General features: G+C 36.2%; 1 protein-coding gene across 4 annotated transcripts in view; it reads right to left on the bottom strand.

Moving 5' to 3' along the window:
- The window catches only part of RAD54B (RAD54 homolog B), a 94,270-nt gene that overhangs the window by 7,314 nt on the left and 62,702 nt on the right, over positions 1–24,254 (bottom strand). For 3 of the 4 annotated variants that reach the window (XM_067711761.1, XM_067711764.1, XM_067711763.1), the window contains 6 exons: positions 21,773–21,935; positions 18,362–18,587; positions 17,887–18,094; positions 11,936–12,075; positions 8,152–8,442; positions 4,982–5,157 (listed from right to left, as the gene is read on the bottom strand). In XM_067711761.1, coding sequence (XP_067567862.1) covers positions 4,982–5,157; positions 8,152–8,442; positions 11,936–12,075; positions 17,887–18,094; positions 18,362–18,587; positions 21,773–21,935 — 1,204 coding nt within the window. The remainder of the gene's footprint in view (positions 1–4,981; positions 5,158–8,151; positions 8,443–11,935; positions 12,076–17,886; positions 18,095–18,361; positions 18,588–21,772; positions 21,936–24,254) is intronic. The other variant, XM_067711762.1, reaches the window with a different exon arrangement.

The following is a 24,254-nucleotide window of genomic DNA, read 5'->3' as shown; positions in this document are numbered from 1 at the left end:
TAAATGAAAACATGATCCATATTAAGGCACATCAAGATTATAACTCAGGACTTCCCTAGTAGTCCAGTGTTTAAGACTCTGCGCTTCCCCTGCAGGGGGCAAGGGTTCAATCCCTGGTCAGGGAAGTTCTGCGTGCCACCAAAAACTAAATAAATAAAATAAAATAAAAGCCATGGGAAACTATCAAAAAGCATTGTCATATTAAAAAAAAGATTATAACTCAATGTATAAAGAATGAAGAAAAATTGCTAGAGTTTTTCATGAAGAAAATATGGAAAAGACAAGAGATAGCCGTATAAGTACACGGTCTGGCAACATACTATGGGAGCTGGTGATTGACTCTGAGAAACAGGATGCAAAGGGGGAGAGATGGAACTACGAACTCCTGTCTTTTTTAATGATAAGCCCTTTTAACATTTTGATAAAATAAAAATTTTAAACAATAAAATATGGTAAAAAGTAAAACCAGAATTTATCTAATAGCTAAAGTTTGATGAATTAAGCAAAAAATAAAAAACAGATCAAGAATATTTCCTACAAGTTTTATAACTAGTGAGATAATTATTAGCACTAGAAATTTTTAAAATAAAGCAAATGTTTAACAGTTAGAATTATCTTAATTATCTATGCTAACAAGGTAAAGATCATGTATATTTGTATTCCTGTATCAGTTACCTTTGGCTACATAACAAACCAAACCAAAACTCAGTGGCTTAAAACAACAACCATGTATTTTATATTTAGCTCACAATTCCGTAGGTTGGCAATTTGGGCTGGGCTCAGCTAAGAGGTTCCTCTGCTGGTCGTGGCTGTGCTGACTCAAGCATCTGCAGTCAGCTGCCAAGTAGACTGGGAACTGGCTGACTGGTGAGGGGCCTCGGCTGGGAAGCCTCATCTGAGTTTCTCAGGTCTCTTACCCTCTAGCAGGCTAGCCCAGGCTTATTCACATGGTGACAAAAAGTTTCCAGGAAGCACAAAGGAGGACAAGCCCCAGTGCACAAGATCTTCTCAAGCCTCTTCTTGTGCCATGTGTGCCAGCACCTCATGGACCAATTCAGATCACGTGGCTGAGCTCAGAGTCAGAATGGTAGATCACCCAAAGTTACCCAGAAAAGGAACATGGATATAGGGAGGGAGAACTTAAGACCATTTATGCAATCTGCCAAAATTCCTATACTAATAATTCAGTCATTTTTCCCTTCCTTTTCTATACTATTACAGGGATGAATAACATTATCTAAACATAGTTTTGCTGATACAACTTTACTGGACTGGAGGAAATCTGGCTTCAGAATATTTTCCCCCAACAAGTTCTTACAAGGCTAGATGTAGATTGATGGGATAGGTGACTATCTTGGTAAAGAGCCTTGGACAATCCCCTTCCAGAGGTCTAAAGCCCCGCCACACATACATACCACTTTCAAACAAGGCTATTATTTTTATGGTCACTATACTGTCCCTGAAAGCAGTTGAAATCTGTAGGCAAGGCTGCCATGTCAGGTACAGTGCAAGCTGCACCCAGCACAAGAGTGTCCAACCAAGAGATGCACGGGGTGTGGAATTCGGCATGAACTCTACTCTCCAAGCCATGAAGCCTAGTGCGTGAATGCAACAACCAGGAGGGAAGAGGAACTTTTTAAATTTTGAAGTATTCTTTTAAAAAATTCCATAAAAGTTCTGCCTGTAGACCGAAAATAGAACTATCCAGTTCTAGTTAACAATAACACAGTAGATCAGGTGTAGACAGTAATACTATCCCTGAAGTCAAACACTGTGAGCAACTTCTAGCTACGTATTTTAAAGGTTTAGGAGATGTTTGTGCATAGGCAGCTCAGATGTGGAAAACCTGGCCTCTATACCCAATTGGCCATTAAAAAAAAAGGGGGAGGGGGCTACAATTCAATAACAACAACAACAAAAAAAACAACCCAATTTAAAAAAATGGGCAAAGGACTTGAACAGACGTCTTTGCAAGAAAATATACAAATAGTCAACAAGTACATCAAAAGATGCCCAACATTACTAATTGCTAGGGAAATGCAAATCAAAACCACAATGAGATATCATCTCATACCCGTTAGAATGGCTACTGTCAAAAACAAAACAAAACAGACCAGAAAATAGCAAAGCTGGAGAGGTTGTTGAGAAGTTGGAACCTTTGTCCACTGTTAGTGAGAATGTAAAATGGTGCGGCCGCTACGAAAAAGATTATGGAGGTTCCACAAAAAATTAAAGAGAGAATTATCATATGATCCAACAATCCTACTTCTGGACATATTTTCAAAGGAACTGAAAACAGGGTCTCAAAAAGGTGTTGGTACACCCATGTTCACAGCAACATTATTCATAATAGTCAAAAGGCAGAAGCAACCCAACTATCCATCGACAGACGAATGGGTAAACAAAATGTTATATATATGCAGTGGAACACTACTCAGTCTTAAAAAGGAAAGAAATTCTGACATGCTACAACATCGATGAACTTTGAGGACACTATGCTAAGTAGAATAAGCTGGTCATAAAAAGACAAAACATCGTATGATTTCACTTATATAAGGTGCCTACAGTAGTCAGATTCGTGGAGACAGAAAGTAGACGGGTGGTTGCCAGGGGCTGGGAAAAAGCAGGAATGGGGAGTTGTTGTTTAATGGGTATAGCTCAGTTTTGCAAGATGAAAAGAGTACTGGAGATTGGTTGCACAACTGTGTGAGTATACCTAACACTAATGAACAATACACTTAGAAATAATTAAGATAGTAAATTCATGTTATGTGTATTTTACCACAATTTAAAAAGAAAGGTCCATCTCTTCAGATAATGTGAAGCACCAGAACAGTCTGTGCCACTGATGAAAGTGCTATTTCTTCTTTCATCGGACAAGGCAGGATTCAGTTTTCTTAGGATACACAAGCAGTCAAAATGACTCCAACCCAACCCCTACCCCCAAATTATATTTTTCTTCCTCGTTCCTTCCTTCCCACAACAAGAGGGGAACTTTCCTCTAGAACATCTTCAAGGATAAATTCTCACACCTACAGTCACACTTGATCTCTTCCCATTTCCTCTAAAATTCTGTTCACTCATATTCCTTGTCCAACAATAACCACCTATCCCATGTTCAGAAAAAAAGGAAAAACAGAATCCAGTGAAGACAAGATGCAAATAAAAGTCTAACTAAAAGTTTACACTCTAAGTTCAAACTGGGTCACGATCTGCATATATATATATATATATATATATATATATATATATATATATATATACATACATTACACACTCTTGTATATATAAAATATTATCTAATAAAACATTTTAATCAAACTGTATTAAAGAGTTCATAGAAAGTTTCCTTATTTTAGTCACTTCATTATTATGAAAAATAAATCTAAAAATTTTCACAAGTCAAATGATACTATTAATGCTCCAAAGAGGTTAAGTAGATTCCTTGACAATTAAATATAATTATTATTTTGCAATCTTTTCTCTGTATTTTTGCCTTAATTCAAAAACAGTTTGAATACCTCCTACAAGAATAATTAAGACATAGTCCCTGCACTATAGGTGCTGACACAGAAGAGAACTAATGATTACAATATAACGTGAGAAGAGCTCCATTAGAGGGAGGTACAGGATGCTAAGGGAGTACAGAAGAGGGGCATCTAACTCACTATGAGGCCAGTGGCTTCTAAGAGGAGAAAGCATCCGAGCTGAGTCTTAAAGAAGAGAAAGTTGGTCAGAAGAATGAGAAGTGGAGGTACACCAGGCATAGGAACCTGAAACAGGTAAGAACAGAGGAGAGAAGTAGAGCAAATTGCCGGTTTTGCAAATAGTCTGGTATGATTGGACCACATGATAAGTGTGAAGGAGTCAAGAGGTTTGAGGCTGGAAAAGGAGGCACCACCCAGGTCATGAAGAGTCTTGCTCAATGTGCTATAGTTTAGAAATTTCTGGAAGGCAACTAGGAATCTTTGAATGATTTTTAGGAAAAGGAGTAACATGTTCACATTTGTATTTAATATAATTTAGGGCAATATTGATATGCAATGGGATTGAAAGAGGGACATAATTTATAAGAGACCACCACAAGCCAATCAGTAATTACAAGAATCAAAACAAGTATCTTGGTGCTGTACAGCAGTAATTAACACAACATTATAATTCAACGCTACGTCAATAAAAGATAAATTTTAAAAAATTTTAAAATTAAATTTTTTAAATAAAATTTAAAATAGTTACTAAAAAAAAAATCTTGGTACCTGAAAGGAAATGGATTCCTGAAATTAAGAAATAAAATCAATAGAATAGAATGTAGTGACTGATGACACTGGGAAAGTGAAGGAGAAAAGTCAGTCTAGAATGACGAGTGTTTTTTGCTTGCATTATGGTACCATTCATCAAGCCAAGGAATAATGAAAAAGGATCAGTCTTGCAATGGCAAAATGATAAAGCTGGTTTAGTACACGAGAAGTTGAGGTCCAGACAGATTTAGATGTCCATTAAATAGAAAGAAGGATGTGGAAACTAGAAGAGAGGCTTGGACTAGAGATACAGATTTTGAATCAACACCATGTGGATGATAGCTGAAACTACGAGTAGAGCTAAACCAGGAAGGGTGTTTAGAGTGAGAAGGAGGCTGAAGACAAAGCCCTCAGGAGTATCAACGTTTCAGGACAGAAAAAGAACAAAGGATTCTGAAAGTGATAAAGAAACGAGTTAGGTGTTATAATATCAAAAGACATCTCTAGGGTTTTTTAAATATATGTATTTACATTTAGTTTTTCTTAAATAAAAGCTTACAGACACATTGTTAATGATAAGTTTACAAAAGACTGGGAGCTAACCATGCCCCCAAAGAAGAAAACAACTTATTTTTAATGTTTTCTTCTTTTCAAAAAGAGGCAGTGAGGGGAGGGAATAAGGACAGAGTCTAAGCTGAAATTCCATAAGCACTTACAAGTGGTTTATTAAATTGACTTCTTACTTTTCATCAGGACAAAGTTCGTGGATAACAGCTAAGAGCTTTGACAGCACCTGTAGTTTTCCTGACTCTTCCTCAGCAAACATGAGTGGGTTGTAATCAGCGGGAAACACATTTATCAAGCCTTCATATAGATTCCTTTCTTCATTCTCATCCCAAGTTGAGCTGCATTCTTTTTCCTGTTCAAAAGGATGACTGTCAACACTGGTTCATGTTTTTTTAATCGGAAGGGAAAAAATGCTAAAATTATGGGGAAAAAACTGAAGATTAATAGCTACCTGAAAAGCCCAATCTAATTGCTATGTTAACCTTCATAGGTCACAATTTGGTCATTTTTGATTACAGAGCAGTTCTAATGCTGTCTCCAAATGCCTGTTCCCTGAACCCCACAAGCGCAGTATCATTGCCGATGTGTGATTGATGGGGAGGTGGGTAGCAGAGAAACAAACAGGAGGAAAATAGAGGGCAAACAGTTCTAGGAAATCTATCCTCTCCAAAACCCTGAGACCTCATCATTGCTACCTTTTTCTCTCTTCTTCCCCCCTTCCCTCCCTGCTATTACTTTTCTCTCCCAGTTTGCAGGCTCACACAGCACCTCCCAGGTGATACTCAAAATCAAGCACAACAGTCCACTCGATCTTATCAATTTCTTCTACAAGAAGGAACAATTCTGCCAAGAAGTTAACAGAGAAATCTATTGTTATTTATAATATTTTGTTTATTTTACCAATAGTTTTTATATAATTTTATTCCAAAGAGATTATCACCACCTCTGAAATTCCCCCTCAAACTGCCTAGCTGACATGTGAACACACACTGGAGATTACATTTGTTAATGACTGCATCAGTTTTTCAGATAAAATTTCTGGGATTGGCAGTTCTCCTCACTCTCTCCCACATTTACCAGATTTATCATTGTTCTTGAAACTTTGTTCAACCTACTACCCCTGCCTAGAATACGCCATCTTTTTTTTGCCCAATTATCCCAATCCTATAAATACTTGAGGGCCCAATGCAAATTCCACCTGATTACTCACATGCCCCCTTTTGGGGGGCATTGACTTTTAACCTTTATGGTTACACAGTACATTTCAACTTCGAATTTATTTAATTATTCAATTAACTATATACTTTTTTAAAATAATTCCCTAATGTTTTAATGTGTGTTGTAATCCTTTAATAATACTAGAAACATCTTAAGGGCAGTGAATCAAGTAGTATAAAATGCTAGGCACAAAGTACTAATTTTAATCTGGCTTATTCCCAAAACATAGCAATATTTGGGTAAAGTCACTTGATTAAAAATACTGGGAACCCTAAGATATTTACATAACTGGGATACACATGAGAGGAGAGATGGTTGCTGGCTGCTTTGGGTTAGGTTTCCTAAAATGCCTACACCTTGGCGAGGTTATCAAAGGACCACAGACCCAGGGTCTAATCTACAGCTTTTCATGTTCAGAAACTTACGTAAGCTTAAGCTCTAGGGAAATGAGCCGTACTAACCAAATTAAGAGACTGAATAAATCAGAATATATATTTATTGACCTATAAATGAGACCTGCCTGTTTAAACCAACTGGTCTATGCATTCTGTCCTATGAAAGGTGCATGGGGAAGCAAATCATTAGCAGAAAGTTGTCTGGTGAACATTAAATCAAAATACAAGGGAGATGAATGATCTTAATGCACAAGTTCTTAGCCAGGAACACATAATCAGAATCACTTGGGAGAGCTTTTTTAAAATCTTCATGACTGGGTCCTACTCTCAGAGAATCTGAATCGGCTCATATGTGTCTAGGCTGGACAAATGTAGTCTTAAAAGCTTCCCTGAAGACTGTAATGTATAATCCTAATTAAGAATCAACTAACAGACAATATCTTTATGCTGAGACAGCCTGATGCGTGGAGGTGCATCACAGAGATTTACCAGTTAGATTCCTCACATCAACTAGACAGGGCAATCTCTTCTCTGACTCTCTGCAACCCAATACTCTTCAGTTATGAGTTGTAATATTCAGGTATAGTTGTAATAAAAATTCATCAGATAGCCACAATAACATTATCAGGAAGTTATTATTGTCTCTGTGTTTCAGTTAAGACAAACTAAGGCTCACAGACACAACCTGGCCATGGTTAAACTTGTCTGTAATTAAACAAGTAGTAGAGTAGGGACTGATACCTAGTTCCAACACCAAAACAGAAAACTCTCACTATACCCCAAACTGCCTTATGTTCATTAATATCCAAATGGTCAGGTCAACTATGTAGCCATTAAAAATCATACTTGTAGAAGGCATCTAATTTGGGGAAATGTCCACAATTTATTTAGTAATAATAATAATAATAGATTTTTAAATAATAAGCATAGCATCATTAGAATTAAGTTCCTCTAGAAAAGACTACTTATGGGTATCTTTGAGTCCGTTTCCTCACCCAAAAATGGGGATGGTAACAATAGTACTTACTCCATAGAATTTTGTGAAGAATAAAAAAAAAATACTAGAAGAGTACTTAGTGTTTGGTACATGGTGTTTAATAAGTATTAACTAAGATTATTAATACCAAATGTGGTTTTCTGTGGCTGGAGAGCTTTATCTCTTTATGACAAATTATTCAAAGTGGTATTACCAGGTCACAAGATACATTAAATTTTAAGGTTTTTGATACATATTGCCAAACTGTCTCCCAGTTGTACCAATTTACATTGTAACCAGTAGATGATCTTTATTTTCTTCTTTGTGATTTTTTGAATTTTATAGATTTCATATAACAATCATGTATTACTTTTATGAGGAAAAAATAAATTATTTCTTAATGGTAAATTTTGTATTTGTTAGCTCCAAACAAACTGACTGGCTGTATTAATATAAAATAGGAAGGGAAACCAGGACCGAGCATTAGATGAGGCGCCAAAGGGCAGGGGGCACAAACTCTAGAAGGCAGAGCCTCAAGCCCATTTCATCCCTCGTTCAGCTCTATGAATATGGTCATGCTCTGAAGAACAAGTAGAAGGCTGGATAAACTCTAAAGAAGAATCACACTGGAGAGGCTGCACAGCTTTTGGAAAACCCACAAATGCAACCCCAGGGATTAGTCCAATCTGCCCTCTTAGGTTCACATGACATAGAACCTTCAGCTCATATTCCTGACGTAGGCTCATACACTACTTACCTTTACTGAGCTGAACAAAAGGCAGGGGTGATTGCACAGTTTTTTAAGAGCTCCAATACATATTAGATGAGAACTATTTTCCAACAATCCTTGAAGACAGAATCTGACAGCCTGAGAATTCAACAGTTTTCGATAAAGTTCAATCTGTAGGGCTCCTGGTCGGCAAAAGACTACATTCTCTATCTTAGGTGGGAGATATTTATTTATGACTTCTTGGGTTCTTCTAAGGACAAAGAGCCCAGTGAGGCAAGTAAGTTCAGCCGCTCTTCTCTCTCCTAACTCCTTTTCTTCCTATGGAAAAACAGCAGACTTAAAAGTGTTTTAGACAAAAAAAAAAAAAAAAAAAAAAACCACTGGGCTGGCCAAAAAGTTCCTTCGGTTTTAAAGTAAAAATAAAAGACACATTTTTCATTCTCACCAAGATCCTTATTGAACAACATATTCACTGTTTTGTTCCACTACCTTCTGTCATTTTTCAGGCAACTTCATAATTCCATCTTCCCAAAACTTTCTGTCTTTTTGAGCAAAGAACTGTTCCAGGTGCCTTTTATAGTCTTCTAGGGAAGTGAAATTTTTTCCCACTAAGAGAATTTTGTAAAGACTGAAATAAATGGAAATACTAAGGTGCAATGTCTGGTGAATACAGCAGATGAATCAGAACTTCCCAGCCAAGCTGTAACAGTTTTTGCCTGGTTATCAAAAAACATATGTTCTTGCATTATCCTGATGGAAGATTATGCGTTTTCTGTTGACTAATTCCGTATGCTTTTCGTCAAGTGCTGCTTTCGGTTGGTCTAATTGGTAGCAGTACTGTTGGAATTAATCGTTTGGTTTTCTGGAAGGAGCTCATAATAGAGGACTCCCAATCCCACCGTATACACACATCACCTTCTTTGGATGAAGACCGGCCTTTGGTGTGGTTGGTGGTGGTTCATTTCACTTGCCCCACGATCTCTGCCATTCCACATTATTGTACAGTATCCACTTTTCATCGCCCGAGACGATTTGTTTTAAAACTGGAACGTTTTCATTACATTTAAGTAGATAATTGCATGTGAAAATACAGTCAAGAAGGTTTTTGTTTGTTTGTTTGTTTTGCTTAACTTATGTGGAACCCAAACATCAAAGTGATTAACAAAACCAAGCTGGTGCAAATGATTTTCAATGCTTAATATGGATATTTTGAGTATGTTGGCTATCTCCCATGTGGTTTAATGTTGATTAATTGTTCTCAATTAATGTCTTGATTTGATCGCTATCAACTTCAACTGGTCTACCCGACCATGGAGCATCATCCAGTGAGAAATCTCCAGCACGAAACTTCGCAAACCACTTTTGACACATTCAGTCAGTCACAGCACCTTCTCCATACACTGCACAAATCTTTTTTTGCATTTCAGTTGTGTTTTTACCTTTCTTGAAATAAGAAAGCATAATATGCCAAAAATGTTGCTTTGTTTCTTTCATCTTCAATATTAAAATGCCTACACAAAAAATCACCAATTCTGATAAGTTTTTTTTTAAATGCATGCTGATATGACAGCTGTCACAATACGATCTAACAAAATTGTTTCGAATGAAGTTAAAGACAACTAAGCGCTACTAGAGCCAAATCTTACAGAAAAAAATCAAACGAACCTTTTGGCCAACCCAGAACATGCAGTTAAATGAACATTAAACATTTTATAATGATCAACCATTTACTAATTGCTTCCCTTCAGATTTTTTTTAAATAAAAGAAATGAAATACAGTTTAGAATAGAAAAATCATCAATCATCTCTTTAAATGTTTAGCATAATCATTTAATTAAGTGAAGCCACAGTCTCCGAATCCTTGTTTGTTTGGCTATTGCCACCATTGAGAACCACTGGAAATCAATAATCCACAAACTGAATTGTCTGAAAGTAAGCTTTTATGAGAAGACTGTAACAGTACATGGTCTTAAAATCATTATCAAAGCACTAATAGAGCAAATTCTTGGAAGAAAATATTTTGACAAGTAATTGATCCTAAAACTAAGCTTACAAGAAATTATTGGCACAAGGTACTGCTGACTCTTTCAAAATCATTACACATTGTTCGTAAAATAATAGTACATTTTTAAAGTCAAAATACAGTATGAATGAAATTTATGTTTACATTCTCTACATAGGGGAGTTCCCTGGTAGTGCAGTGGTTAAGAATCTGCCTTTCAATGCAGGGGACATGGGTTCGATCCCTGGTCCAGTAAGATCCCACATGCCACGGAGCAACTAAGCCTGTGCGCCACAACTACTGAGACTGCGCACCTAGAGCCCATGCTCTGCAACAAGAGAAGCCACCGCAATGAAAAGCCCGCACACCACAACGAAGAGTAGCCCCCCACTCGCAACTAGAGAAAGCCCGGCGCAGCAGTGAAGACCCAACGCAGCCAAAAAATATAAATAAATAAAAAAATAAATTCTCTACATAGACTCTTTAAAGTGTATAGAACTTCACAGGGAAGCTTAAAATAAATCCCATATGTACATATTTGTTTCTATATAAATCACAGAAAATTTCCCTTATATTTTAAAACTATTCTCAATTTTTATTACAAAATAATTGGTTCACTGGAGAAAGGTCAGAAAATATAGTTATGCAAAAATAAGAAAATTAAAGCTAACTTTCATCAACCAGAAACAGCCAATGCTGCCAAGACTTTCTATGTATATCTTCAAAACCATTTTGTTTGCATAAATATGTAAATATATTAGATGTTTTATTTTTATTTGTAACAAAAACAGTATCTCAAACCACAAAGCTTCATGGGAACAACCAACCAGTTTGGCTTATCACCATATTCCCCGGTGTCTGGCACTTAGCATTTGGCCCACTTTAGGTATTTAATATGTAAGTGTTGGGTAAATAAATGAATGTGATTTTATTTTTAAATAATGTATCATAAACATTTCCCATTCTATTAAATATATGCTTAAATCATTATTTTTCCTTTAATTTAATTTTATTTATTTTTGGCTGCATTGGGTTTTCATTGCTGCACGCGGGCTTCCTCTAGTTGCGGCGAGCGCGGGCTACTCTTCATTGTGGTGTGCAAGGTGCGCAGGCTTCTCACTGAAGTGGCTTCTCTTGTTGCAGAGCACGGGCTCTAAGCGCATGGGCTTCAGTAGTTGTGGCGCGCAGGCTCAGTAGTTGTGGTGCACGGGCTTAGTTGCTCTGCGGCATGTGGGATCTTCCTGGACCAGGATTCGAACCCATGTCCCCTGCATTGGCAGGTGGATTCTTAACCACTGTGCCACCAGGGAAGCCCAATCATTATTTTTTATATAGTTCCTAGTTCATGGAAAATGCTCAGTAAATATTTATACCCAATTTTAAGGCTTTTGATACATATTGCCAAACTATCCTCCAGTCGTACCAATTTATATTCCAATCAGTAGAGAATAGTACCCCTAGGTAAACTTGCTATTACAATGTAAATCTAACCAACTAAAACATCAGTAGAAAAGTACGAAAGTTACTTCATGGTTATTTGGTTTACCTTTTTCAATACCAGTAAAGATGAACGTTTTTATGTGTTTTACTGTCATTTATAATTCTCTGTGAAGTGCCTATTTATGAATCTTTTTCACGTGATAGGGTCATTTTCTTAAGTAAGATATGCAAAAGGAGTTGAACGATTGTGGGTAAAATTTTAAAAATCACTCTACTAATTTACTTTTTCCTAAATTAAAATAATACCCAAGTTATGAATGATTTTCCCAAACTGCTCATTTTTATCCTACTTATTGAAGTAAATTATACCTCAGAAGCAGAAGGTTGTCTCGATTTAATAATGGGTTCTTCATATATTTTTCTATAAGACGGCAAAGAGCCTAATATTCCTGGATTTACAAAATCAATTAATGCAAAAAATTCTTGGAGATCATTCTGAACTGGAGTACCTAAAGAGAGAAAAGTGATGAGAGGTCAAGTTTGTGTTTTACAGTATCAGGTCTTTATAGAAATTTGTACTCTCTTCCCTAAGATCACTAAATACAAGCAAAGTCTCAAACTAAGAAAGACCAGCTAAATCAAGTTTTAAAAAATTAATAATCGTACAAAATTTTAACTCTGGTTTTAACTGTGAACTGAAGTCTATTTAGTACAGCATTTTGGCTGAGAATAGGCTCTAGAGTCTGACTGCTTGGGTTCAAATCCTACCTGCATCACTTATTCTCTGAGTTACCCTGAAAAGTTACTTACCCCAATTTTATTTGCTGTAAAATTAGGAAAATAATAGCAGTTCCTAGGGTTGTAAGGATCAAATGAGTTAATTTATATACTATTGTGCCTGCAGCACAATAAACGTTCCATAACTGTTAGTTGTTATTATTATAATTGTGTGACTCTGGACAAAGTTACTTAAGCTCTTTTAAGTTAAACTCGGGATGTTTTTCCTTATAAAAGTGGGAAGATAATAATTTCCCAGTGGTATTACAATGAAAAGTAAAGACAATGGATGTGAAGTGCCTTACATTTAGTAGACACAGTGAATGGTACCTATTATTAATACCTTACAAAGTTATCAGATAAAATTGGGATCTTCATTGATCCTAAAGACTGACACAGACTGTAATAGATTGATATACCCTGCACATACTACATACTCAATAATATTTGGCTAACTAATTTTCAAAGAGACACTAGCATGTTTCAATAATTATAATAATATCAAGTGAACATATATATCAGCATAGTAAAACAGCATAATTCCAGATGAGTTTCAAATAACAGAGTACAAAAAGTTGTCCAAAAATATAAATAATAGAAGTAAATAAAAATGCACTTATTTCAATAACAGACAACACAAATTTTTACAATGTTAAGGAGTTTCATGATCACTTCCTTTGAAAGTCAATGCATAGACTCGAGGTTGGACCAATGCTTACTAATTTTTTTTAATACACCTAGTTAGTTCTAAATTCTTTTAGACACATCACAGAATTAGAGGAAATATATTTATGTTGGTATGCATTTTGTTAAACCTTTAAAAGAATATCCATGACAATGATTAATAAAAATAGGGGGAATGGGAAAAACAAGAAGCAAAGAAGGGAACAAAAGGTACAAGGATCATTGTGGTTGGCTTCCAGCCAGCCAGCCAAATGATGAATCCAAGGTAATCATGGTAGTTCTACCCCTTCGCCAATGACTTATGTAAGAAAAGGTTTGTCTTAGACTGGGTTCTCAGAAGCAGAGCCTGAGATAAGGATTAGGCTACACATGATTAATGGAGAAATTATTCTCAAGAGAAAGGGAATAATGGAATCAGAAAATGCAGGGGAAGAAACTAACAATTTAGCTTGAGCAAAATTACAGGGAGTCTTAGAGCATAAACTACATTATAAAGGTCCTCCTGAAATTAACCTGAGGCAAAGGAGCTGGCATTTTACTTGCTCCTCTATACGAGTCAATCACTGACCAAGCTGCAGGGGAGAGAAGGACCTCTCACTCAACCAATGATAATTCTCCAGAAAAGGCAGGAGACATGGGTTGTTTAATCAACAGTTCCAGCAGCTATGGGGTGGGTCCAACAGCCCAGAAAAGGGGAGCTCATGGGGCACCGACAGTTTCCACCAACAGCATGTGACCCATCCTGCCCAATGAGATATAAAAGGAAGTCGGGAGGAGCCTGGGATAGTCTCCTCACTCTTAAAGATGGAGATAAAGGCAGAGCCAGCCCCTGTTCTCCTTTAAATATCACCACATCTAGATGTGATGTCTGCAACTGCTCTGGCCACTTGTTACAAGCATGAATATGAAGTCAACACCAAACATGGCACAGCAGAGAACAAAAAGAATCAGAATCCTTAACAACACTGTTGAGCTGATGTAACCCCACCCCTGGAACATGCCCTAGCTCTAGACCTGCAGTTATGTGGGAGAATAAGCACATTTGATCCACATATCTGTTACTTACACCTGAAATCACGCCAACTGATACACAAGGGAAAGAGGCAAAAGCAAAACTGGAAAAAAGAAAGGCAGACAATAAGAAGGGGATCAGGAAAAGGATTTAGGGCAGAAAATAATAAGGAAAAAGAGTAAAGAAGAAAAAGAAAAGAAAAGAAAAGAAGGGCCTACAAGATAGCCAATACACTAGTATAGTATCATTCTGAGTTGTCACAAATGTTGTCTAGAAGTAGTTTAGTCCCCAGTTCGCTGCTTTTAGTATTCTTTTCTAATTCTAGACTATGCAGAACTTGTAGAAGAAGCTAAATAATATAACATTAATAAAAGTCGAGCAGCAAAGTCCTGTGACAAGAAAAAAGGAAACACTAAAGATTTTCAAGTAAAGTTTGTATGTTTACTAAAACTATTTTCAGGGCTATGGAAGTGAAACTTCTAGGGAAACTGAGAGAACTCTTTCTCTTTCCCTACCTCTATCCCAGCAATAAAAGCTTTTTCTTTGTTTTACTGTTTACTTTTTAAGGAGACATAAATCTACCACCCAACCAAAGTACTGGAACATTGCTAATAACCTACAGCTATATCTGCATCTATTATCTCCATAAAAAGCTCTAAGAGCTCTTTATACATATTCATACATGTATCTTTCCTTCAGGTCCTATAATTCCACTTCTAGGAATCTATACAGAAAAGTATGTGCTTGTAGATATCCATCACCACATTTCAAAATTATGCACTATCATAGGAAAATGTTTACATTAAGTGTATTTTGCTGTGCATGTGTGTCTATGAAAAGATGGATTTTGTATGTATATATAAAAAAGGAATATGTATGTATGTTCTCTGTGTGCATGTGTGCATGCATGTGTGAGAGAATAATGAAACATGACAAAAATGTTTGTTAATGGCTCATTAAGAAATTGAGATTGAAGGATATTTCCATTCTCTAGTTTCTAAGCATGCTATAATATAGCAATATGTGTATGTATCTCTGTGTGTCTGTGTCTGTGTGTGATATACATTTTTAACTCTCACTTTTTAATGAGAATTTTTTCAAATCTCAGATTTTTCTTTTTTATAATATAAAGAAAGGATATCTAACATCTAATGAAGGATATCTAACATAATAAGATATTGTGGATTGAACTGTGTCCCCTCAAAATTCTTATGTTGAAGCCCTAATTCCCAATGTGAATATATTTGGAAACAGGGCCTTTTAGGAGGTAATTAAGGTTAAAAAAGCTCATAAGGGTGGAGCCCTAATCCAATACGTATCCTTTCAAGAAGAGAGAAAGACACAGGGATGCACACACTCAGAGAACAGGCCATGAGAGGACCCAGCGAGCAGATGGTCATCTGCAAGGCGAAGAGAGAGGCCTCATGAGAAACCAAACCTGCTGACATCTTGACACTGGACTTCCAGCTTCCAGAACTGTGAGAAAATACATTTCTGTCATTGAAGAAATTTACCACCCAGTCTGTGGTATTTTGTTACGGCAGCCCTAGAAGTCTAATACACCTCTATTAAATTTTAATTTAATTTTAATATTAAAATTTCCAGTAAATATTAACTAAATGTTCTTCACAGCACTAGGCTAGATAGCAGAAGGAAACAAAATCAAAATTACTTTCATTTGATTCTTAGATAGCTTCTGAGCACCTATTATATATGAGCACTGTACATACTCATATATAAATGTTACTTCCTAATAAGACACAAATCACATTGGGAGTAAGATATGCTGCCACTATAAAAAAGAAGAATTTATTCAGGCAATTCTAAGGAGATAAAAACCAACTGTAAGTAATTCTAAATGTAAGAGGTTAGTTAGTGCTAGTTTTCACCTACCTTCACAGCTCAGGAGCAACAGAGACAAGGACTGGAAAACAGAAACAAGATAAAGAAGACAAAGTACGAATAAAGGGGGCAATGCTAATTCCTCAAAGGAAGCAACTCACTGGTCATCATCAGGACAGTCCTTCTAAATGAAGTCCCAGAATCATTTTCTACTGAAAATATTAAATTTAATTTGTAACGCTATTTGAACTGGTATTTGCTTATAATTGAGAATATTAGTAAAACTCTCCGTTTTTGCTAAAGGACATTATCTGTTTTTCAAATAGAGGAGAATCTATTATTTTTTTATTATCTATTATTATTACCTAAAAGTAATCTTAGTTTCTCAGTCTCCCATTTTATTTTTCTTTCCCCTTCGAATGCCAATCTTTTTAACTCCATAGCTGTTAACTCCATAAGCAATATTGACCCCACATTGAGCAGTAAAAAGAAACAGTCTCTGCTTTTTTCTTCCAACACAGTGTAACTAAATTCAGCTAAATCTTTTTTTCCATTGCTTTTCTGACCCCAAGGATCTCAAAATCAAAAGCTAGTCAAGAAGTATAAGGAATCCACTTAGTTTCTCAAATAGCCAAAGACACAGAAATTACCTAGATTAAGTTTTCCATTTCCCCAACTCATTTTTTTCTTTAAAAACAGCCTCTACTAAATGTTCAAAGTCCGTTTTTCTATTCTCTGGTTTCCATATCACCAGTATTACCGACAAACATTCGTTGAACATCTACTAAATTTGGGGGGCAGATATAAATGTAAGATTTGATCCCTGTCCTTTTTATCTTTATTATCTTTAAGTGACTAAATGTGAAGAATGTAAAGGTCATTTAACAGTTCCCAAAATCATTTCTAAAAAGCACATATAGTTTTAAAAATCACATTTGGTAATGGTTAATACAATCCTTCTTCACGAACTGGAAGTCAAATGATCATAAATTACTTAAAGATGGGTACCCTCCACACCCCAACTCAATGAGAGCACAACAGGGGGAGTTTTCTCTGTTGCTCCAGGGCATACTTCTACCCTAAAGATATGGAATGGAGGAATAAGCTGTTGGTCACACCCTTTCTCCCTCCTCACTTAAACTTCAGAGGAGAGCTCTGACATGCATATAGGACACATGAAGGACACCATAAGATATGATGTAATAAGGATAATCATGCCCTGCCCATCCCTTCCAAAAGGATTAAAGATGATAGGGAAATAGAGCCTTAAGTAGAAAATGGAAATGTTGCAAACCTTAGTAATGAATGTAACTCTCTAATTTCCTCTGCTACCACATAAGACCAAAGTGAGGTGTGGGAGAAAAGCTACACTGAGTTATTCAGGCCTAATTCTAGTCTAGGCCTTAAGCTAAAAAGGATTCGGTAGAAACAGATTCTTGTATTTACACACAGTCTATCTCATCCTTCCAGACAGTCTGGGCCAGAAGCTTTGGCCAGCAAAAAACCATATGCATACAGCACAAACATATAAAAATAGAGGATATTTATATTAAACACTTACCATGTATAGGGTAGTCTTCCAAGACCTTTACATGGATTAACTCATTTGACCCTCACAACAACTCTATGAAGTAGATGGTCTTACTATCCCTATTTCACACATAAGGAAACTGAGGTACAGAGAAGTATAACTTGCCCAAAGTTATACTTGCACAGCTGTAAATATCAGACTTGGAAACCAAGCACAAGCAGTCTAGTCCCATCTCCTACCTTCTTTACCATGATACCATTGTGTTTATTCCTCAAAGAATCCAAAATCTGGATTGCAGAACATTACATAGGATTTAAATAATTCAGAATCCTACCAAGACTCAACTAACATAGGTTTATTAGTATGAATTCCACTCAATACCATCAATTCTTTGGATGCCAAACATCATATTACAAGTTTTGCATATTCACTAGGCAAAAATACCATCATATCTCCCCAAAAGTAAATACGGACCAGTTAGAATTATCCTTTTCTCACAGGCGAGGCTAATGAGGGCTGTAGCTGTCTTAATGGTACTGTTCTTCAAACGATGCCCTTCATCACAAATTAGAAGATCAAATTTTATATTCTTAATTTGATCCAGGGAACGAAGTAACATTTCATAACTGATGATAAGAACAGAATAAAATGGAGATTTGGTGAATTCTTCTACTTTGTGGTCCTAAGAAAAAAAAGATAATATTTAACAAATCATGGGCAAAAACTGTGTGAAATCAAATTTAAGCAGCGTATTCCTGACAACCATTAACTAGGTATTAGAATATGTTAACTCATGACCAAATTGTAGGACAAGATTCCATTTATCTGCAAAGGGTCAGAGCTACTTACACTTGAAAAACTGCTACGTAGACAGTGAAAACTGCAGTATTGATTTGAAAATCTAGAGATTTAGTAAATGACCAGGGCTAAACTTTTAAAAGTCTCTTACCTGATCAACAGTAAATATCTTGATCCTTTCAATTCCTAGCCATTTTTGAAATTCTTTCTTCCAATTATTCACCAAGCTTCCAGGTGAGACAATAAGTGTCTTCTTTATTACTGGCTTGCCACCGTAGGGTCCCTGACACTGTAGAGTCCAGATGAGCGAAATACATTGCAATGTTTTCCCTAAACCCATTTCATCAGCAAGAATAGCTCCACATCTGCCATTCACCCTGTTAGAAACAATTATGCTTCCTTCAATTACAAAAGGAAAATATTTTATGTCCCTAATATCATCACCTATTAGTCAAGAACCAGAAGCTGATATTTTGTACGTAGGATGATCCTAGCCCCCACTAAACACTTTTTCTAGCTCTTCAATCAGCTGATTTATGACATATCTCTCTTTTGCATCTTTGCTAATTATATTCATTACATATTTGTGAACTAAATTACTAAAACAACTTGAAATTAGAGTTGAATCTAAATCATCTGTTACTATCATGTATCTATATTTAGAGATTAGAAATGAATCCCAATTTTATATCTACCTTTGAATAATTTAACTATAACCATGCTTCTCATCACCAACAGTTGAGCAGTTTTTATCAGTTTCAGTATTAGATATCAAAACAGTTTAAAATACATTGAAATGTAAACCAGAAAGATCTATTGGTCTGTATTTATGATTCTCTGGCAGTAAATGAAGTCCTCAACCAAAATAGCTCCTTGAGCTGTAAGAAAAAATAAACACTAACTATTTGATCTAATACATGTAATTTAGTAAAACTCTCATCCAACAAACCTACTTGGTTAATGTAATTTAAAATTAAATATTATAAGGAATATAATAATATAAGTAAGTGGCATTTTATAACATTCATAGTTTTTAAAGCTCTTTGAAGGTATTAGATATACATTTTTAAAGTTACAAAATCCAAAGGAATTAAGGATATTACCAAAAATATAAGTGTAGTTTGTTAATCTATTGTATTTCTTACTAGTAGAAATAATAACCAAAAACAATTTTATAGGGGACTTCCCTGGTGGTCCTGTGGTTAAGAATGTGCCTTCCAATGCAGGGGACGTGGGTTCGATCCCTGGTCGGGGAAGTAAGATTCCACATGCCACGGGGCAACTAAGCCTGTGCGCCGTAACTACTGAGCCCATAAGCTCTGGAACCTGCACACCACAACTAGAGAGAAGCCTGCGCACTGCAACGAAGAGCCCGCACGCTGCAATGAAAGATCCCGCAGGCCTCAACTAAGACCCGACGCAGCCAAAAAAAAAAAAAAAAAAACCACACAATTTTACATATGTTATCCATTTCAAAGTGTAGAGAAAAAATTACAAACATGCATCATAGCCACTATTATTATTTTAGATCAACAATTTGCCACTGCAAGATGCCAGCTAACTGAGACATAGTGAGTGGCAGAGAGAAAATAGTGATCCACCATCCATCATCCACCATCATGGTATAGGGAAGAGAACAGGAAGACTTCTCTTGAAGAAGATGAAACTTGAGCAGAGTTTTAAAGGTAAATAGGAATTCACTACATTAATCAGGTAGATCAGTACAGTTGGAGCTTGAACTGAATTCCAAGCAAGAAAATAAAAGCTAGGAAGCTGGCAAAATAGGAAGAAGACAGAAGATGAGGATACTTATCCTTGAAAGCTCAGACTGTATCCTGTAGGTCAGCATCTCCCAAACATCAGTCTTTCATGACTACCATTACAATTTTTTGCCATACATGTGATACTATATGTTATTATTTATTATTTTTCTCTAAACCAACTCACTTTTTTACTTAGATTTATTTGAAAACTCTTTCTAAGCATAATTTATCTGTGAAACAAAAAGTTTAATGTGCTATTTCTTTCTAATTATTCATTAACTCAATATGCTACTATTAAAAGTTAAAAATAAAGTTTGTCCATGTATACCTAAAATGATCCCATACACAACCCAGTAAAGTGCATATCACAGATTAGGAAACACTGCTCTAAGTTCTGAGAATTGTAATAAATTTAAGTAAGGAAATGCCATGTTCAGAATTGTTTTCAGAAAAATCAAGCTGGTGGTGATAAGGAGAATGAATCTGACAAGTATCAGAAGCAGATACACAAGTTAGAAACCACTGCAATAGTCCAGATAAAATATAATTTTATGACACCAGTTACTAGAGCTGCTACAGTGAGGTGCCAGAAACAATCAGGACCCAAATGATATTTGGGAGGTCAAAATAATCAAAAGTTTAGGTTTGATTAGATAGAGAAGGTGAGAGAGAAGAAATCAAAGATGATTCTCAGGCCAAGTGAGATAAGATCTCCAAAAGGAAGAACAGATTTGAGAAAGAACATGAATCTAGAAAGTTTCTAGGAAATAGTTTTCCCTTAACTTGTCATCATTCAACGGGTTCTTCGAGTTTGGGGAAATTTACATTCCCAACTCCCTAGTAAATGACCAGTATAAAAGTCAAGGTCCTATGCATTAAAAACAAAACAAAAAAGGACTGGAAGGAAATGTACTAACATGTTAGCAGAGACCTTTGATTTCTTTTTACTCCCTTTGTCTGGTTTGTATGTATGTGTGTGTCTTCTATTGATACTTCAACTGTACTTCGACTACAGTTCTTTAAGAAAACTCAATTTTAAAAGGGGAGGAGGGGGACTTCCCTGGTGGTGCAGTGCTTAGGAATCCCCCTGCCAATGCAGGGGACACGGGTTCGATCCCTGGTCCGGGAAGATCCCACATGCCATGGAGCAACTAAGTCAGTAAGCCAAAACTACTGAGCCTGCACTCTCGAGCCTGCAAGCCACAACTACTGAGCCCACATGCCACAACTACTGAAGCCCACGCGCCTAGAGCCCATGCTCCACAACAAGAGAGGCCACCGCAATGAGAAGCCTGCACACCATAATGAAGAGTAGCCTCCACTCGTCGCAACTAGAAAAAGCCCGTGCACTGCAACGAAGACCCAACGCAACCAAAAATAAATTTTAAAAATAAATTTAAAAAAAAATCTGCTTAAAAAAAGCTGGGGGGCGGCTTCCCTGGTGGCGCAATGGTTGGGAATCCGCCTGCCAATTCAGGGGACGCAGGTTCGTGCCCCAGTCTGGGAGGATCCCACATGCTGCGGAGCGGCTGGGCTCGTGATCCGTGGCCACTGGGCCTGCGCGTCCGGAGCCTGTGCTCCGCAACAGGAGAGGCCACAACAGTGAGAGGCCCACGTACTGCAAAAAAAAAAAAAGAACTACCTGCGGAATAAACATACACATTAAGTACCATTTGCCATTCCCACCAACTAAAATATATGCTGTACCCACTGAGATGCATTATATATCAGGCTTGTCCTAGAAAACCATTATGTTACAGGTTAAATCAAAGCTCAGATTAAACAGATTATTTTCCTACCTCATTCCCATCACACATTCATAAAGGAATATGATCCCTTCTTTCTGATGTGGTCGAAGGTGAAATACAAGGTGAGGATCTATCACTACATCCACAACAGGAAAACAGTTCTTACTGAACATCTGCTGGTGATTATTATCTGGTTGTGGCATAACAAGTGAATCTTAAGAAAAAGAGAAAAGTATAATTATAAATGTATTCCAATTTCACTCTGTCAGTAACTACATTATCTTGCTCTAATTACTCAGAAGGTAGAACTATTTGCCATCATTTGTGGCAAAAAAACTTTGAAATTCAGTAACATCAATGCTAAGCAAAGGTACAAAATTAAAAAAATAAAATCTCTTGCCTTATTGATGTAAGATTTCATGCAAAGAATTGTGAAGAGCTTTCCAAACTTCATGCCCAAAAGTGCTTTGAAACCACTGAAATTCACTGTTGTCTCATAAAGAATTCAGCCACAACACTTAATAGTTCAGTATTCAGAGCAAAGAGAACTATTTCCAACTGAAAGCACAGGTTGGAATTTTGCCAAGATGCTCTTGCTAATACTCACAACTTCTTATTCTGGAAAGGCTTTCTAAATTTAATATAAAGGCTCCCTTTTTTCATTCTTGTACCCACTAACAATGACCATTACTCCTATTATTCAGAAGAACTGAGAAAGAATGACAAATTTTCCATTGACTTCACCACCATTATTTGCTTAAAGTTAATTACTTCATTCATAAATCTTTGCAAAGCAGCATGAAGTAACCATCAAATAACAATGAAATTCTTTAGAAACACGCTAATACAATTTAAAAGATTTATTAAAAGTCACCCAAAAAAACAAAATCAAACATAACTAGAAAGCTGGTCTCAACTGATAAATCTGAAGTCAGAAAATAAACTCATCAAAATAATTTTTTGGATATATTTGTATGTCTACATCATGGTTAAAAAAATAAATTTTAAAAAATAAACAAAAAGGAAAAAAGAGAAGAACAAAGATGAGAAAAGGAGATTTTTTAAAAATGGGTTCCAGGAAATCAAATATGGGGAATTCCCTGGCAGTCCAGTGCTTAAGACTCTGAGCTTTCACTACCGAGGACACGGGTTCAAATCCTGGTCGGGGAATTAAAATCCTACAAGCTGCATGGTGTGGCCAAAAAAAAAAGAAGATTAAATAAATAACCATCAATGTGGAAATACATAGTCACAGGAATGAGAGTCTGGTTGTGTTTACTGATAGCAATTACCCAGAAGAAAATTTTCTGTGATCTTCCCATGTTTCTGAGCAACCAGGAATTCACCTCTCATTTTTGAGATGAATTCCTGGCAGGTAGGGGACTAGGGAGTGAAAATGGAAAACTTGGCCCTTGGGTTTCCTCTATATCCCGGTAACAAAGCAAGAGTGTATGCCTTGTGGATTTCCAACCAAGAAATAGCCCCATTTTTTTCTATCTTTTAAAAAGGACAAAGGGAAAAAAAGAAGATAGAGGTAAAGATGATACACAGCTCAAGCAAGAAGGACCACAGAATCACAGGTCATCTAACAAAGTACCCAGCTTCAAGAAAAGTAAAACCTAAAGCACCACAGCAATAGGACACCAATTCAAATCTTAAGATGCTCCTCTACGTTCACAATGATGAGGCATTGTTCAATGCTAACAAAATCTGTCATGCTTTAGTTTTAAGTGTACAACTTAGTCCTAACCTTAGCAAGATAAAAAAAAGAGAGAGAGAATAATCAACTATTTACCATTTACAAAAAGGGCTTGCTTACACACACCCACACATGCTCATATACACATATATACAAATTATCACAATAAAATTTTTCATTCATTCAGTCAACAAATATTTATCATACACAACATATACCAGGCACTCTAAGTCTCTATGGTAGTTATTAGAACCCATATTTTACACATGAGGAGGCAAAAATATTAATGAAGTGACTCCCCCAACAGGTTGAAGGACCAGTTAGTTCAGTGGTAAAACCAAGACTCTAACTCAGGTCTTTGACTAAGTACAGTATTCTTTTCAGTTCCCCACAGCCCTCTATTATTACATGACAGGAAGGCAAAGAGAAATAAGAATAAAGGAGAGAAGGAGGCTTGTTAAAAGAGCTAGTGGGACAGACAAAATATTTAGATAAAGAGAAAAATCAGAAGCATAAGCTTCCACTCTCTAAATTTCAATTAAGTCTCAAACAAGCTAGAATAGAGCTAGGAATTTTTAATTTGGGGGTTTTAATCTCAATTATGCCAACAGTTATTTTAATTCAAGCAAGTCAGTTCATCCTTCTGGAACTCAGTTTCCTCAAATGCATAGTGAAGGGATTGGTCTAAATTACCTAAAAGGTCCCTTTATTTCAAAAATTCTGTTTCCATAATACTTGCAAGAGGGGAAAATAGTTATTTTAATACTTTTATTTATGATTATTTTAATAGTTATTTTAATACTTTTATTTTACTACTGTTACGAAAAAAGCCTA

Source organism: Pseudorca crassidens, chromosome 17 (assembly GCF_039906515.1).
Source record: "Pseudorca crassidens isolate mPseCra1 chromosome 17, mPseCra1.hap1, whole genome shotgun sequence".
NCBI lineage: Eukaryota > Metazoa > Chordata > Mammalia > Artiodactyla > Delphinidae > Pseudorca > Pseudorca crassidens.
This window is presented reverse-complemented; position numbering and strand designations above follow the sequence as displayed.